Source organism: Acomys minous (genome assembly GCF_964271855.1).
Source record: "Acomys minous genome assembly, chromosome: 6".
NCBI classification, from domain to species: Eukaryota; Metazoa; Chordata; class Mammalia; order Rodentia; family Muridae; genus Acomys; species Acomys minous.
In genome coordinates this window covers 102,157,628-102,170,802 of record NC_140487.1, presented here as the reverse complement: position 1 = coordinate 102,170,802, position 13,175 = coordinate 102,157,628, and the positions used below count along the sequence as shown (strand labels likewise).

General features: G+C 38.4%; 1 protein-coding gene across 5 annotated transcripts in view; it reads left to right on the top strand.

Annotated features, from left to right (window-relative positions):
• AGO3 (argonaute RISC catalytic component 3) overlaps window positions 1-13,175 on the top strand; it is a 93,754-nt gene that overhangs the window by 51,864 nt on the left and 28,715 nt on the right. For all 5 annotated transcript variants that reach the window (XM_084786260.1, XM_084786259.1, XM_084786262.1 and 2 more), the window contains 4 exons: window positions 4,654-4,788; window positions 10,118-10,205; window positions 10,329-10,476; window positions 11,854-11,973. In XM_084786260.1, the coding sequence (XP_084642386.1) occupies window positions 4,654-4,788; window positions 10,118-10,205; window positions 10,329-10,476; window positions 11,854-11,973 (491 nt within the window). The remainder of the gene's footprint in view (window positions 1-4,653; window positions 4,789-10,117; window positions 10,206-10,328; window positions 10,477-11,853; window positions 11,974-13,175) is intronic.

Below are 13,175 nucleotides of genomic sequence, written 5' to 3'. Positions count from 1 at the left end.
CTGGTTTGTGGTACCAGTCCTAAAGTTTTGTACCCATCTTGATTCTTCAAAATTGTTTTAAAAATATGTTTCTTTTTTTAAATATAATTAATAACATTGTTTTTTTGTTTTTAAAGAGATTTATTACATAGACAGTGCTCTGCCTGCATGTACACCCGCAGGCCAGAAGAGGGCATCAGATCTCATTATAGATGGTTGTGAGCCACTATGTGGTTATTGGGAATTGAACTCAGGACCTCTGGAGGAGCAGTCCGCTGAGCCATCTCTCCAGCCCCCTAAAATATATTTCTTTAATCATGAAAAACATAATAAAATTTAATGTGGTTTACCATTTAGATTTTGAGATATGAGCTGTCTCGTATCCTTTGCTCCTTCTTATTGTTTTATCTAGTCTTTAGAAACTTCACATATTGAATTTCATAATCTGTTGTACATTTTGCATGCGTTCTCTACTAATAATCTCTAGCTGAATAAGGCTTGTTTATGTTATGATGCTGTTTTATTACAGCTTTATGGTTTGTAATTTTTATGTCCTGTTTAGAACATTCTTCTTTATCTTCAAGATCATAAAATATTCTGCATTTTCCTTAGCTGTTGTTTCTTCTGGGTATTTGATTTTTTGAATGGTGTTTGGGTTCTGTGCGTGTGGATGGAGATTTTCTAGTCTAATGATTTCTTGTCGACCCACCTCGTCTTTTGATTTGAATAGGGTTGTAACAAATCTGATCATTCTCTTTGTTCAGATTTACTTCATTTTATGTGTATGACTGTTTTATCTGCATGTGTTATTGTACGCCACGTGTATTCCTGGTGCCAGTGGAAATCAAAAGAGGGCAGGTGATCCCCTGGAACTGAGGTTTCAGTTGGTATGAGCCACTGTACGAGTGCTCTGCCAGAGTGACAAGTCCACTGAGTGACCTCTTCATCTCTATATCTTATTTTTTATAATTTATTTATTTCCTGTGCATTTGTGTTTTGTATGTATGTCTGTGTGAGGGTGTCAGATCTTGGAGTTACAGACAGTTGTGAACTGCCGTGTGGGTGCTGGGAACTGAACCCGGGTCCTCTGGAAGAGCAGTCAGTGCTCTCAACCCCTGAGCCATCTCTCCAGCCCCATATATCTTAGTCTTAAGAATTGTCATAACTATTCTAGTTTCATTGTTCTTATATTTTAATTATAATATTGGTTTCTTAATTTCTATGGATATGCAGTTGTGTCCTATTTGACACATGTTCAGTCATATTGGTAGAAGTTGTTTTGAATATGCAGATAAGTCTGAGGAAAAAATGTTCATGGATGGGTATTTTACTCCGTTATTTAGAGCATCTCAAATCTCTCTATATTAAAAATACCTATTACTTCTATAATTCTTACACATCTTTTGTTTAGACTTCATCCTAAGTACTTTAAAATTTTTGTCCTGGGCCTACAAAAGGATTCACTGGGTAAGGCTCTAGAACCTGCACTGTGGGAAAGAACCAACTTTGCAAATTGTCCTCTGACTGCCACATGTGCACCATGTCACACACACAGACCCCATGCACATCTCTCTCTCCCCCCCCTCTCTCTCTCCCCCTCTCCCTCCCTCCCCCCCCACCACACATTAAGTAAAAAATTTTTTATAAAAAGTTTAATTTGTTGATTGTAAGGAATATCTTTTAAATTAAATTTTGAGTTGACTGCTAATAAATAAAAATGTAATTTTTAAAGCTTATATATGACAACATTCCTAGTAATTTATCTTATATAGTTACACTGAAGTATAACCATTTGTTTTCCCTTTTCTTACCTTTTATTTTTTACTTTTATTTTTATTATTATTTTTATTTTTTTGGTTTTTCAAGACAAGGTTTCTCTGTGTAGCCCTGGCTGTCCTGGACTTGCTTTATAGACCAGGCTGGCTTTGAACCCACAGTGATCTGCCTTCCTCTGCCTCCCTGATCTGCCTCCTCTGTGCCACCACACCTGGCTTACTTTAAAATTTTTTTATTTCTCTTAATTTGCTTTACTGTGCTAATTAGAAATTTGTATTAAAAAGTTGGCTTTACCAGCCAGGCGTGGTGGTGCACACTTTTAATCCCAGCACTCGGGAGGCAGAGGCAGATGGATCACTGTGAGTTCGAGGCCAGCCTGGTCTACACAGCAAGTCCAGGACAGCCAAGGCTAACACAGAGAGACCCTGTCTCCAAAAAAAATGCAAGAAACAAAAAACAAACAAACAAAAAAGTTGGCTTTACCATGTAGTATTGTTGGCTAATTGATAGGGAAGTTCTCCTCCAGCCCTAGTGCAGTAATAATTACAGTTCCTAAGTGATTTTGGGGGGCCATTATTTAAAAATTATTGCATGCTTTTCCTCTTTAAGGAAGGTTTATGTTAACATAGAGCCTTTGGTTAACAGATATCATTATGTTTATAGTTATTTGTTTAATAGAGTTTTAAAATGTTAAATAATAACTTTTATCAAGCTTATTTATGAAAGGGAAAGAAATAATAAAATATATATATAGGCTTGTGAAATACTAGGAGTCAGCTGGCATCATGATATATGCCTGTAACGTCAGCTGGGTGGGGCAGTTGGTCTGGTTGACTTAGCTCCCTGGGTAGAATGCTTGCCTGGAACTCAGAGCCCTAGGTCCAATCCACAGTACCACATAACCCAGGCATGGTGGTACAAACCTGTAGTCTAAGCATTTGGGAACTGGAAATAAGATCATCAGAGAAGTTTAAAGTCATATGAGATGCTGCCTTAAAAAAAAATCAAACAACAACAATAGTTTGAAAGGTCCACAGAGGAACCCCAGTGATTTTTTTTTTTTAATCATTAAAAGTTACTCTTAGCCAGGCATGGTGGCACACGCCTTTAATCCCAGCACTCGGGAGGCAGAGGCAGGTGGATCTCTGTGAGGGAGTCCAGGATGTCCAAGGCTACACAGAGAAACCCTGTCTCAGAAAAAGAGAAAAAAGGTTACTCTTATTTAACACCTCCCCCCCCCCCTTTTTTTTTCCTTTTTTCTTTTTTTGGTTTTTCAAGACAGGGCGTCAAGCCCTGGCTGTCCTGGACCCATTTTGTAGACCAGGCTGGCCTCAACCTCACAGGAATCCATCTGCCTCTGCCTCCTGAGTGCTGGGATTATAGGTGTGGGCCACCACGTCTGGCTGTTGCACCATCATTTTTAAAGCTTTGTATCACAATGTTAATTTTCATCTCAAATGCCATGCTACTGTGTGTAGTTTAGAAGAGGGTAAACAGTGAAGTGATTAGAAGTGTAACAGGAAAATACAGGAGAAAAAGTAATTGTATGTTGGTATGGTGGTTTCAACTGTGACATGTGAAATACTAGGTGTGAGAGGTAGTATCCAGTGAAGAAAATCCACCTGTAGGATTAAAGGAAAGGCACAATGCATTTCTTTTATATATTTTCTTTTTAAAAAGTAGTCCAAGACAGAATATGTTTCCCTAATTAAACAATATGAAAAATAAGAATACTGTATATATCTTAGTGGCATGTTTTTAGTTTTGGGTTTGGGTTTTTGTTGGTTGGTTGGTTGGTTGGTTTTGTTTTGTTTTGTTTGAAATGGGTCTCACTACGTAGCCCAGGCTGGCCATGTTGAACTCATAGAGATCTGTCTGCCTCTGCCTCATGAGTGCTGGGATTAAAGGTGTGAGCTGGTGTTTGTTTATGCACAAAAATGTTTCCACAATTTCTCAGTAAAAGAATGTAATGTGGGGCTGGAGAGGCAGTTCATCAGTTAAGAGTCTAGCCTTTCTGTCTGAATTCCGTCTTCAGCACGCACACTGTGCAGCTCATAGCCACCTGTGACTCCAGCCCCGGGTCCCTGCACACTCAAATGCACATACCTTTCCCACAGACGCTCATGCATTTACAATTTTTAATCTTAAAAAAAAAGAATATAAGGCTAAGTGTGGTGGTATACACCTTTAATCCGAGCACTTAGGAACTTAGGAGGGGGAGGAGGTGCATCTTTGTAAGTTTGAGGTGAACCTGGGCTACGTATTGAGTTCCAGACCAGCCAGGGCTTCACAGTGAGAAGCTGCCTCAAAAAAAAAAAAAAGAGGAGGAGGGTGGGGGTGAGGGTGATGGGGGCAGGAGAGGAGGTGTGTGGTTTTCTAACTGTCTTGTAGTTCCAAAACCTAGAGATAAGAAGCTATTTTAAAATAACCATGCTGGTTAGCAAATCACCACCTGTCGCTCTGACCGTTTGGTAGTTAGCCCTGGTAGGACCTGCAGCTTGTATTTAATACCACTGTCTTCACAGACCCCTACAAGACAATGAAAGCTCTCTCTAGAAGACACTAGCATGGCAGCATAGGAGGCCTTGTTTAAGAAATCATCTACTCTTCTCTGCTAAAGGACTCGGGCGTTCTTGGGCGTCACAAGTTCTCGTCTCAGAACACCTCACCGTTGAAATAGCTGCCGGCAGTGAAAGAGATAGGGCTATAACTACTGTAGTAGTCGACCTTTCTCTTCTTGTACCTCAGAAGCCAAGCATATGCAATAGAATGTGAAATATTATATACATTCACAAACATAAGGAATCAGGTGTAACTGCACAGTTCATTATGGCGACCTAGAATGAAATTTCTGGGATTTTAAATATTAATTTATGCTATTTGTGTTTTCCCCTCTAGTTTCAGCCACTGCCTTCTACAAAGCACAACCTGTGATTCAGTTCATGTGTGAAGTTCTTGACATTCATAACATTGATGAGCAACCCAGACCCCTGACTGATTCTCACCGAGTGAAATTCACTAAGGAAATAAAAGGTGAGTTAGTTAGTATTCAGAAGACTGTACTTTCAGGTATCATTTCTATAGTTTGTTACTAATTAGCATTTCAAACAGCTTGACTATTAAAAGCATGGATAAGACAACTTTCTATTAAAGTGTTTTGTTATATGGATCAATCTGTGTAATGTAACAGATAGAATTTAGATTAATCATAAAACGTTAGATCAGGTCCATTACTATAACTTCTTAGGTAGTGGCTAAATGAAAAATATGCCAAGTAATCCAGCTATGTTTTTGAGAATACTGTCCCATACCAGCTAGAGAGATGAGTGTCTCATGAGAAAAATGTTTCTTTAATAATAAAGTAAGAATTGTATCTTAAAAATATTGTAACTTTAGAATTTGACTCACTATTTGAACATATTCTAATTAGTGATCTCATTGTTTTTTTAAAAATTACTGGTTTTTAAAATCTTATTCCTTTGGAATATTAGAATATGGACTCCACCAGTTTCATATACCTTAGCTATTTAATGTACATTATAAAGGTACCTGTCTTGCTTAGCTGAAATTTTTACAGCAGTGTTGCATCCTATGCTCATTAAACTAAAAAAGTATTTCTATGGCCTCTCAAATTACAATTCCTTTGATAGTATCCTGATACCATATTCTGTGTATATTTGCTCCTGTACATTTTAAGTGCATTTATAGCTTTGTGTTCAAACTCACATATAACTTTTCTTTATCAGCAATTTTAGGAATTTTTAAAAAGTAATTTGAAAAAATTTTTTAAAAAGTAATTTGATTACATCAGGCAGTGGTGGCACACACCTTTAATCCCAGCACTCGGGAGGCAGAGACAAGCAGATCTCTGAGTTTGAGGCCACCCTAGTCTACAGAGTGAGTTCTAGGACAGCCAAAGCTATACACAGAAAACCTTATCTTAAAAAATATTTTTTGGTTATATACAATTATTTCCTCATTTATAACTGTAGTATCTTATTCTCACATAAGATGTAACTCCACTGTATTTAGTGTAGTAAATAGACGTGAAGGAAAGCCAGACACTATCTAGTAAGGAGTAATAAACCTCATTTATATTAAATGTTACATTTTAAATAGACAGAAATAATTATGTTGTTTTTATTTTAAGATTTTACCTATTTGTTGCAGATCATTTTCAGCTTGTGGTTTGAATGACGCATTCAGTTTTATTCACTGAACATCTTTCAGTCCCCAAAGGCAATTAGAGTAGGTGAATGCATCCTGCTTGTTCCAGCTGTCATTCATTCTTTGCCGTTCAGTAACCAAAAAGAAAAAGAAAAGAAAAAGATAGTCATTGTAATAAGCCATTAGAAGGAAGGCCCTTTCTGTTTTGTTAATAAGCATCCATCTATCTCAAGTTACGTAAGTGACAAAATAAGAACTGTTAACGATGAGTGTCTTGCAGCCATGCCATTGTCCTTTCATGATCTGTCTGCCTGCAGTTAGCGTTGTCAGGAGCTTGTGCATTACCTGCCATTACCTGTGTGACCATCCAAGTGCCATGGCTCCTAGCGGAGTTGCTGCTTAGTTACCACCTCTGATATCATGCAATCACTTACATTACTTTCCGGTAACTATGCAATCAACTCATATCGCCACTCTGTCACAGACAACACAAGATGTTCAGAACAAGGACCCAACTGCTGCCCGAAGAGCATGGACTCGATCTTAACTTCAACTGCTCAGGGGCCCAAAGAAATGACTGAGACATTGACTAGAAAGCATTATAAAGTTGATGTTATAGTGAAGGTAAAGCCAAGTTTACAGGTTAAATGTTTGTCAAAGCCAAGCTTTTTGGTTGGATGGAGGGCTCGGGGAGGGACCTGGGCAACGAGCTGTCTGTTCCATTCTCTGTCGTTTTGACTTTGTGCTAGCCCTGGAGTTGGCCTAATTGTTAGCTACAATCTGTGATCTTAGATTTGGGATTTAAAAAATCTGGGTTGTATCTAATTAGTAAACTAGTATTTTTTTCCTTCATTCAAAGTCAAGAAGACTTAAAAAAAAAAAAAGGACTCTTTAAAGTACACCATGTATTCCTACCACAGAACTAAAATAAAAGAGAGTGTTGTGTTCAATGATGTTTGAGTATTTTTTAAGTTACATAAGGAATTTGATGATAGCTGCTAAATACTGTTATAAATTATGTCATAATAAAAAAAATTTATATTGATTGTATTCTAGTTAAACTTACCTCCAACTAGTTAGCAGTAACTTTGGAGTGGCTTGTTTTTATTCAGTAATTCATGATCCTTACACAGCAGGAATATTGGGGAAATGTGTGATAATTTTACATATATAAAAGCATTAATTTGGGCCAATCATGGTGGTACATGCCTTTAATCTCAGCACTTGGGAGTCAGAGGCAGATAGATCTCTCTGAGTTTGAGGCCAGCCTGGTCTACAGAGCAAGTCCAGGATACTTGTTAATACAGAGAAACTCTGTCTCAAAAGCACCACCTGCTCTTCCAAAGGTCCTGACTTCAATTCCCAGCAACCACATGGTGACTCAAAACCATCTATAAGTAGATCAGCAGGCACACATACAGGCAGAACTTTGTATACATAATAAATAAATAGTTTTAAAAAACAAACAAATAAATAAATAGGTAAGTAGATAGATAGATAAATGCATTAATTTGCTTTTAGTAAATACTTGTTTTATAAGCATGTAGAACCTCATTTATATTTTTTAAACTATATTTTTAATCATGGAGAATTCTTAAAAATAAATAACTGTTTCAAACAACAGAAACTTACTTTATTTTGTTTTTCCCCTAAATGTAATATTTATATGTACCTTACTTCATATTATTGCTGTTCCCTTTTATAAGGCCTTCCATTATATTTTCTGGCCTCCTTAACATAAAAATATTAGAAATTTAATTTTGGAAATGTAGTTATAATGAAAAATTACTTCTCAATTATTTAATTTTTATTAAGAACACTTTTAAAGAAAAACCATTTGTTATCCTAATTTGTGCTGATATGTCAAAAGAAAATATCATTTACTAACAGTGAACTTTGTGATTGGTACTATAGTTAATAGTTAGGTAAGAACACAAATTATACTGTGATCTTAATTGCACTTGACATGTTGTACTGGGTAATTCTTTGCTGAGTTGTAAGGTGCAATTCTGTACATTCTAGAATATTTGCAAGTATCCAGCCTCTACTTTCTAGCAGCCAGTGATATTACCTAGTCATAACAATCACAGAAGTCTTCTTGTGGGCTGGGAGTGTAGTGGTGAAGCATTTGCATAATGTGTGCCAAGGCCCTGGATTTGCTCACGCGCACACGCACACAGTTTCTGCTGGCATTACCCAATGTCCCAGGGTGAGGGGTGGGCAAAAGTCACATCCAGTGAGAATTACTGCACTATAGGAATGACAAATATAAAAGTGAAACTATTTAAAGTGTAATAACCATAATTTCTATTCAGAAACTAAAACTCCTCCATTTGTACCCTTCTAGACTCACTCTTCAGAGCCTAGGCCAAACTTTAGAAATGGACCTGCTTCTCTGTGAAGAGTAGCTATTATATGTCTATTTATTACCTCCTGGGTTACTACATTGGCCAATATGGCAGCCAGGAGCTTGTGTAACTCCTTAATTTAATTAAAATTATAATTTCAGTTTACCAGGCACATTAGCCACATTTCCTATACTCAATGACACGTTCCTATTGATTGCCTTAGTAACACAAGCTTAAAACATCATCTCAGGAAATTCTGATCTTAGCACTAATTAAAAGAATTTGAGCCAGGCTTTTGATCCAAGGACTCAGGAAGCAGAGGCAGGTGGATCTGAGTTCGAGGCCAGCCTGGTCTAAAAAGTGAGTCCAGGACAGCCAGGGCTGTTAGACAGAGAAACTTTGCCTCAAAAAACAAAATTCCTGATTGGCACACACCTTTAATCTCAGGACAAGGAAGGCAGAGGTAGGCAGATCTCTGTGAGTTGAGGGCAGCCTGGTCTATATAGCAAGCAAGTTCCAGGACAGTCAGGACTACATAGAGAGACCCTGTCCTTCCCTTCCCCCCACCAACGCGGCCCAAACTTCCTGAAGACTGTCACTTGATATACCAGGCATGGAGGCACACCCCTGTAATCCCAGATACTTATAAGGCTGAGGAAGGAAAATAAATTCAAGGCTAGTTTAAGCAACTCAGCAAAGACCCTGTCTTAAAACAAAATTAAAAAGGTGTAGGATGGTAGGACACATGCCTGGTATGCACAAAGCCTTGAGTACCTCAATAAAGGTTTTTTCTTTAGCAGAGGATTTAAAACCCATTTCTATACATTGTAGAATTGGCCTGGAATCTTTGAATCACTAAAGTTCATAAATGAACTACAGTGATCTAGAAATATTTAAAATTACTTGCTACATTATATGTATGCATTTTCCTGAGAGTTTATTGACTTCGTCAGATTCTCAAAGGGGTCAATGACTCCATAAGAAGGTAGAGATCACCTGCTTTAAGAATTATTTGGAGGAACCCAAGGGTGATGGTGCACACCTTTAATCCCAGCACTCAGGAGGCAAAGACAAGTGGGTCTTTATGAGTTCAAGGCCACCCTGGGCTACATAGCAAGTTCCAGTATGCCAAGGCTACATAGAGAGACCCTGTCTCAAAAAAAAAATGTATTTGGAAGGTTGACAAGATGGCTCAGTGGGCAAATTCACTTGCCACCAAGCTTGGCTACCAGAGTTTGATCCCAAGAACCCACATTATGGAAGAAAAGAACCAATTCCTGCAAATTGTCTTCCAACCTCTACATTCATGTGTGCACGAACACACACACAAATAAATATTTTTTAAAAAGTATTCAGCTTCTATTTTAGTAATCACTATTTTTGAGAAAAAAAATAAATTAAGGAAAATAATTAGTAAAATTGTCACTGTAGTTCTGACAAAAGGACCAGACTTTTGTGTGAGGGCTGCTTTCTTGCCTTTTAGAAGGACTTCATTCTTGACCTCTGTGAAACTCTGATCTTCAGTCACTCTGAGTTTACAAATTCCTGAGTTTATTGTAAATGCTCTTTTTTCTAGTGGAGAACTTTGTCCTTTGATCTTTGGGCTTAGCAAATGATAGGATTTTCTTTTTTAACAAATAGAGCTTAAGAGAGTAAGAACAATATTTGGTATTAGGTTTGCATTATTATAATGATCATTAGCAATGTTACGTAAAACTTAATAATATCACATTGCTTATGTCACAGATTTTTCTGCCTGCTCAGAATGAGGTTTTATAGTAGTGAACAGACTGGGTAAGTATTTTTTATGGAATTTATGTAACCTTCATTTTTCTCATTGGGAACAGGTCTGAAGGTTGAAGTAACTCATTGTGGAACAATGAGACGGAAGTACCGTGTTTGTAATGTAACAAGAAGGCCTGCCAGCCACCAAACGTAAGAAAAGCTGGTGTTTGCCACAGCAGTAGAAACGAGGCAGCTTCTTTTAATTAAGGGGTGGGTAGTTTGCTAGCTTCTGACAGGGTAAGAGTCGTTCATGCTGGCTCTTCTTTTCTCCAGCTTTCCTTTACAGTTAGAAAATGGCCAAACCGTGGAGAGAACAGTGGCTCAGTACTTCCGAGAGAAGTACACTCTGCAGCTGAAGTACCCACACCTCCCCTGCCTGCAAGTGGGGCAGGAGCAGAAGCACACATACCTGCCACTCGAAGTAATGCCTTCACTCTGCGATGATTAACTTCCATGCATCTTTCTCTGTGTGTGTGTACATGTGAATGTGCGTGCAAATGGGGGTGTGTGTATGGGTGTGTGTGTGTGTGTGTGTGTGTGTGTGTGTGATGCATGCATATTTGTGAAGAGGCTTCCTGTATTGCTATCCATCTGTCTTTTGAGACAAGGTCTCCCATTGAATCTGAAACTAATTGTTTAGCTGGACCTATTTCTCTACCCTCCTTTCCCGTTCTTCTCCCCTTCCTCTTCCTCCAGCACTGGGGTTACAGGCATACACCACCATGCCTAGTTTTTTATATTAGTGCTCGGGATCTGAACTCAGGTCCTTATGCAGCAAGCACTTTACCCACAGAGTCATCTTCTTGCCTGTTCATGACTCTTTTAGGATCTTTTATGGCCTATGATTTATCTGGGTCTCACATTTATTTTGGAATTTGAACAATTTTTAAATTCTATTTTTTTCTAAAATGTAATTAAATAATATAGTACATGTCTCAGTCAGAATGCCTATTGCTGTGATAAAACACCACGACCATTAACAACTTGGGGAGTAAGGGGTTTATTAGACTTGTACTTTCATCTCACTGCTCATCATCAAAGGAAGTCAGGACAGGAACTCAAGCAAGCCAGACACTTGGAGGTAGGAGCTGATGCAGAGGCCATGGAGAGGTGCTGCTTACTGGCATGTTCCACATGACTTGCTCAGCCTGCTTTCTCATAGAATCTAGGACCACCAGCCTAGGAATGGCACCATCCACAATGGGCTGGGCCCTTCCCCATCAGTCACTAATTAAGAAAATGCCCCACAGCCTGATCTTATGAAGGCATTTTCTTTATTGAAGTTCCCCTAAGATGACTGTAGCTTGTGTCAAGTCAACATAAAACTAGCCAGCATGGTATGAAAAAAGTTTACCCGGGGCTGGAGAAATGGCTCAGTGGTTAAGAGCACTGCCTGCTCTTCCAGAGTTCAATTCCAAGCAACCACATGGTAGCTCATGACCATCTGTAATGAGATCTGGTGCCCTCTTCCGGTGTACAGGCATACATGTAGGCAGAATGCTATATATGTTATAAATAAATAAATCTTTCAAAAAGAAAAAGAAAAAAGTTTACCCATAATTCTATCATTGTTAGCACATTTTCTTATGTTTCTTTCAATCTTTTTATTCTTTGTACCTTTCCCCAGCTGTAATTATGTGATCATGTGTATACTTTGTTCTCTACTTTTTTTTACTTTAACAAAATAGCAAAAAGAAGTGCTTTAATAAAGTAAATTTTTAAATTATACTTAACACAGACATTAAGTGGGCTAGATCTAACAAATATATATACATTGTGTAAATTGTTCTGTTTCTAGGTCTGTAATATTGTGGCTGGGCAACGGTGTATCAAGAAACTAACAGACAATCAGACTTCTACTATGATTAAGGCAACAGCAAGATCTGCGCCAGATAGACAAGAGGAAATTAGCAGATTGGTTAGTACATAACTCTAGAAATGGGATTTAAAATGGATTAGCGTGAGCTACTCAAAAACCATGTCCTTACCAGCTGCTGCCACATTGCCATTTCATAAACTGTCAGAACTAAAAGAGATGATGAAGCCAGGTGTGTAGTGGCGCATGCCTTTAAGCCTAGCACTTGGGAGGCAAAGGCAAGCAGATCTCTGTGAGTTCATGGCCAGAGTGGTCTGCATAGACTGTTCCAGGAAAACGAGAACTATACATTAGGACCTTGCCTCAAGAAGAAAAGGGAGAGAGATCATGGAATAATCTAGTGGTGTGAGAGGGGGACAAACATTAGTAAGTTAGATGAAAAGGGTTTGGTTCTTCTAATTTAACTCTAGACCAGTTAAATCTAGGGATCAGATTTATCAGCACTAATATTTTGATATAATTACCTAAACCTCCACCAAAAAGAAGAGGAAAAGGGGGGCTGGAGAGATGGCTCAGAGGTAAGGGCACTGACTGCTCTTCCAGAGGTCCTGAGTTCAATTCCCAGCAACCACATGGTGGCTCACAACCATCTATAATGTGATCTGATCATACTGTATACATAATAAATAAAATATTTAAAAAAAAAAAAAGAAGAGGAAAAGGAAAGCATCAAAGTATTATAGTGAGAAATACTAAAAATATTTTTGTCTGGTTAGTTGGTTTTGGTTGGTTGGTTTTAGCTCTCCTGGACTCACTTTGTAGACCAGGCTAGCCTCGAACTCACAGAGCGCCACCTGCCTCTGCCTCTGGGATTACAGGCATTCACCACTGCACCTGGCTTAAAAATCTTAACAGTCATCTAGAATTTCTTAGTTACCAGTGACCAGCTGACAACTGTATGCCTCACACCTATAATTGTAGGTCTTAGAAGGCTGAGGCAGGAGGATTAACCTAAATTCTGGGCCTTTAGAAGCTACATAGACAACCTTATCCAAAAAAACAAACAAACAAAGAAACAGCTGGGCCTTGTGGGTCATAGCTGTGATCCCAACACTTGGGAAACTGAGGCAGGAGAATTACCATGAGTTGGAGGCCAACCCAGCCTAGATTACAGAGAAAGAACCTGTCTCAACAACGATCCAGTTTCAATAATGCAGGGCTCCCTGTATCTTGTGATAGAGGGGGATCAGGACATTAGTACCACTTAAGATTCACATTGCTAATATATATATATTTACTTATTA